The sequence below is a fragment of the Eschrichtius robustus genome, chromosome 7, assembly GCF_028021215.1.
Source record: "Eschrichtius robustus isolate mEscRob2 chromosome 7, mEscRob2.pri, whole genome shotgun sequence".
NCBI classification, from domain to species: domain Eukaryota; kingdom Metazoa; phylum Chordata; class Mammalia; order Artiodactyla; family Eschrichtiidae; genus Eschrichtius; species Eschrichtius robustus.
In genome coordinates this window covers 15,166,413-15,171,146 of record NC_090830.1, presented here as the reverse complement: position 1 = coordinate 15,171,146, position 4,734 = coordinate 15,166,413, and the positions used below count along the sequence as shown (strand labels likewise).

At 65.6% G+C, this 4,734-nt stretch overlaps 1 protein-coding gene across 1 annotated transcript; it reads right to left on the bottom strand.

The window, feature by feature from the left end:
- Window positions 1–1,144: 1,144 nt before the first annotated feature.
- Window positions 1,145–3,869, bottom strand: ACTA1 (actin alpha 1, skeletal muscle). Its single transcript, XM_068547652.1, has 7 exons — window positions 3,808–3,869; window positions 2,884–3,024; window positions 2,454–2,778; window positions 2,208–2,369; window positions 1,915–2,106; window positions 1,647–1,828; window positions 1,145–1,545 (listed from the first exon to the last, which is right to left on the bottom strand). The coding sequence occupies exons 2-7, from the start codon at window positions 3,010–3,012 to the stop codon at window positions 1,402–1,404; spliced, it is 1,134 nt and encodes a 377-aa protein (XP_068403753.1). The 5' UTR covers window positions 3,013–3,024; window positions 3,808–3,869; the 3' UTR covers window positions 1,145–1,401.
- Between the last annotated feature and the right edge of the window lie 865 nt (window positions 3,870–4,734).

The window sequence follows — 4,734 nt, the reverse complement described above, 5'->3', positions numbered from 1 at the left end:
ACCTTTATCCCTCCTGGGTGGATGAATGCCTGGTTTTCAGTGGATTTGGTATCGTATACTTGTTTTATTAAAATCTTAAGTTCTACTGAATGATGATTCTCTTGATATCTGGATTTGGCAGTATTCCTACCTTGGAGGCTTCAATGATTTCGGAAGCTTCTCAATAGGCTGTACGTAACAGGAGGGAATAAACAGATGGCAAAGTGGCATATAACACAAGCTATGTTGTTAATTCTACTTACAAACTTATTTCTGAATGAGTGTATTACCTTCTTTGAGTCAGAATCTCTTTCATTTATAGGGACCACTTTTTTTCCGGAAAGTCTTGACTGGGAAACACTAGGCTACTTTAAAATATGTAGATGCAGTGTTCCCTCATAGAAATGCGAACTGTTACTATGTTCCGTGCCTTTCAGACACTGCGGGAGTGAAGTAGGGTTGCTCCTTCTCTCATGCTGACCTCCTCTTCTTCAGCACCATCTGGGCTCCCTTCCCTGCACGCATCTCCTTGCTGGCCCGCCCCCAGTGCCCTTCCCCGCCTAGGATGCGCTGTCCTTCTATTGGAGCGTTCACTTGGTCCTTCCTCGCCCTCCTCCCACCTCTGAGCGCCGCTCCTCCCCCGCCCCACCCTGGAAAGGGCGCTTCTTTATGCCACCATCACCTGGTACGAAGCAAAGGACTTCCCAATCGGGAAGGGAAGTGGTTACCTTCACTTACAAATGAACACAGCCCTTTCAGTTAGATCGCAGATTCCGGAGGGAAGCCGGATTCTGTAAGGCCACGCCCGCCGCGGGCGGAGCGGAGGTGCGCGCTGCGGGGCGGCCCCCGGGCCCAGCACCACGGTCAGCGCCCTGCCTGCGGCGTCCCCCGGCCACCCGCGCGCGGCCCCAGCGCCGCCGCCGACCCGAGCGCAGTGCAGAGCCGGACGCGCCCGAAGGTCAAGTCGGGTCACGGCGCGCCTGCCAGTCTGGGGAATGGATCTGAGCCAGAGGGGAGAGCCGTGAGCAGGGGAAGACTTAACTCACGGGCTTGAAAGGCGTGCACTCATTCGGAGTATTGGGCAAAGTGATGGAGGAAGATGGGGTCCCTCTTCCTCCCCGCCCCCGGCCGCTCCCCGCCCCCGCAAATAAACACAACAGACAACTTTACGCAGCATAACAGAACGGCTGAGTTTAATGCTTCAAGTTTTCCATTTCCTTCCACAGGTCTTCGTTTTACAAATAACAAAATGAGGTAAATAAGTTAATGTATGTACACGCTACAAACACTGTGTCGGCTTGCGGCGGCAGCAGCGCAGGTGGTTGGAGAGCAGCAGTTGCCGCGCGGTAGCTCGAGGTCAGCCGCCTGCGCCGCGAGCGGATTCGTCGTCCTGGGGAGAAGTGGTGGCTGTCGGGGAGGCGTCTAGAAGCATTTGCGGTGGACGATGGAGGGGCCGGCCTCGTCGTACTCCTGCTTGGTGATCCACATCTGCTGGAAGGTGGACAGCGAGGCCAGGATGGAGCCGCCGATCCACACGGAGTACTTGCGCTCGGGCGGGGCGATGATCTGCAAGACAGTGACAGTGACAGTCCGTCAGGGACGCGGCCGCGGCCCGGAGCCCCTAGCGGGCCGGGGAAGCGGGGCGGGGGGGGGGGGGCGCCGCCCACCTTGATCTTCATGGTGCTGGGGGCCAGCGCGGTGATCTCCTTCTGCATGCGGTCGGCGATGCCCGGGTACATGGTGGTGCCGCCCGACATGACGTTGTTGGCGTACAGGTCCTTCCTGATGTCGATGTCGCACTTCATGATGCTGTTGTAGGTGGTCTCGTGGATGCCCGCCGACTCCATTCCTGGGGGCCACGGGGAGGAGCGTGAGCGGGCGGGCGGGGGGCCCGGGGGGCGGGTGGGGGCCGGGGGGCGGGCGCTCGGGGCTCACCGATAAACGAGGGCTGGAAGAGCGTCTCCGGGCAGCGGAAGCGCTCGTTGCCGATGGTGATGACCTGGCCGTCGGGCAGCTCGTAGCTCTTCTCCAGGGAGGAGGAGGAGGCGGCCGTAGCCATCTCGTTCTCGAAGTCCAGGGCCACGTAGCACAGCTTCTCCTTGATGTCGCGCACGATCTCGCGCTCGGCTGCGGGCGGCGGGGCGAGAGAGGAGCCCTCAGCGCGGGGCCCGGGGACCCGCGCGCCGCCCGCCTGCCCGCCCGCCCGGGGAGCCCGGGGCGCAGCGCACCTGTGGTCACGAAAGAGTAGCCGCGCTCGGTGAGGATCTTCATCAGGTAGTCGGTGAGGTCGCGGCCGGCCAGGTCCAGGCGCATGATGGCGTGCGGCAGCGCGTAGCCCTCATAGATGGGCACGTTGTGGGTGACGCCGTCGCCCGAGTCGAGCACGATGCCTGCGCGGGGGCGGGGTCGGGGGTGAGCGGCGGGTCAGTGACCGGCGCTCGGGAAGGGGGGGGGGGCGGCTCCCGAGCACTCACCGGTGGTACGGCCGGAGGCGTAGAGGGACAACACGGCCTGGATGGCCACGTACATGGCCGGCACGTTGAAGGTCTCAAACATGATCTGGGTCATCTTCTCGCGGTTGGCCTTGGGGTTGAGGGGGGCCTCGGTGAGCAGGGTGGGGTGTTCCTCGGGGGCCACGCGGAGCTCATTGTAGAAGGTGTGGTGCCAGATCTTCTCCATGTCGTCCCAGTTGGTGATGATGCCGTGCTCGATGGGGTACTTGAGGGTCAGGATACCCCTCTTGCTCTGCGCCTCGTCGCCCACGTAGGAGTCTTTCTGCCCCATGCCCACCATGACGCCCTGCGGAGCGGAGACACCACGCGCTCGTTACCGCGGCTCCGGGTGGCGCGGGGCTGGGCTGCGCGGGGACCCGGCCCAGCTCCCTCCGCGGACGGGCAGCCTGACCTGGTGGCGAGGGCGGCCCACGATGGACGGGAACACGGCCCTAGGGGCGTCGTCGCCGGCGAAGCCGGCTTTCACCAGGCCGGAGCCATTGTCGCACACGAGGGCGGTGGTCTCGTCTTCGTCACACATGGTGTCTGGTTTCTGCAAGGACGGGAAGGCCGTGGAGACACTCGGCGTGTCAGGCGGAAGGCCCCGCCATCGCGAGCGCCCTCCCTCCCCCGGGGCCTATGGACACCGCCAGCCCCCAGCCCGGCGCCGTCCCGAAGGGGAAGCAATCAATGCCACCCGGGCCGAGCTTCGCTACCGGGCCCTGCGCTGGGGGGAGGCCACACCGAGCGTTTCTCCATCCGGGAACCCAGGGCACACTGTCCCCGAGGGTTCTCTTCCTTGGCTGCAGGTGCCGCCCTCTCCGCACCTCCGGGGTCTCACCTAGGGGGTCAAGGTCCGCGATCCCTGCCCACTGGGCGACTGTGAGGGTGAAAGGAGACGCCGTGGGAAGGGCTTGGGCGCTCCACCCGGGGACGAATGGCCTATTCCGGACCCTCACGACACACCAGACTCACAACCCAGGCGCCCTTGGGCCTGATGGCGAACCCGGGGGGTAGTGGCCCTTGCTGTCCTTTTGCTCGGTTGGGACGGAACTGCCCTGGGGACGACTAGAGCAAAACCTTTCATCTACTTGGGCACAAACTAAGCGTCAGGGAGAGCAGCCCGAAGGGGCTGGGCATAAATTTGGAGAAGTTTCCAAAGGACGAGGGTTTCCTGTCTCTTCTTTAAAGCGCCACGTGGCTCTGGGGCCGGAGGCGCAGCACTGAGGACGCACGGCTGGGACTGATATAGTGAGTCGGCCGGGCTCTACCCGGAGTTCTCCGGACTCCCTTCGGTGGTGCCCCGTCCCCCTGTCCCCACCCCGACCCCGCCTACCTCGGCGGGTGGCTACACCTGCTGCTCTCCGGCTCGGGCGCTGCGGTGGCCGCTCGTCCCCCAGCTCAGGTTTTATATAGCCCTCGGGCGCTCCCCCCGCGCCGCCCCGCAGGAATGTCGCTTCCCTTCTCGAGCCATATTTGGGTGTCGGGCACTAGAGCCCCCTCCCCCAGCCGGTTCACGGCCTGGGTCCCCGCCCGGGTCCCCCGCGCTGACCAAAGAAGGAGCGGCCTGGCCCGAGCCCAGGTAACACGGGCCGAGCCGTATATGGAGCGTCTCCCCGCTGGTCGGCCCCCCCCCCGACCCCGCCCAGCTGCCCGGCGGAGAGCCTGGCGTGCGGCGAGGGCCACCGCGTGCGCGGCGTGCCCAGTGCGCCTGCGCCCCGGGCTGCACCTGTCCGCCGCCGCCGCCCTGCCCCGCCCCCGGCCGCTGGGCGCGCACTGGGCCTTGGGGAGGTGCGCCCCGCATTTCACCCCTTCTTCGGGTTCTTTGCTCAGACCCCCGAACCTCAAGTGCGGCTCCAGGGAGGAGGGAGCCGTGTTCAAGTGGTGGGCCCGAGAGGACCGGGGGAGCAGTCACACCCGCGTCCCGGGCAGGGGAGGCGGGCGACCCCTCCCGCCAGCTCCCCAGCGAACCTGGTCTCTCCCCCCACCCCGAGCTCCCCGAATCCAGAGGGCTGACCCCGTCGGCCCCCACCCCCACCGGAGAGGGTCACCAGCGGCGGGAGGGCGCGCAGCTGTCGTGGGGCAGACAGCTAGCGGCGGGGGGCAAGGGCGGAGCGCCGGGGAGGAGGCGCGGGCCTCCCGGGGACAGGCCCGGGCGGCGGCTGCGGCAGCGCCGGGCGCAAAGCCAGGGCCCTCGGACCTGCCCGCCTCGGGGACGCGCGGCGCGCTCGGGGGCTTGTGAAGGCAGTGAATTTCAGGGCGC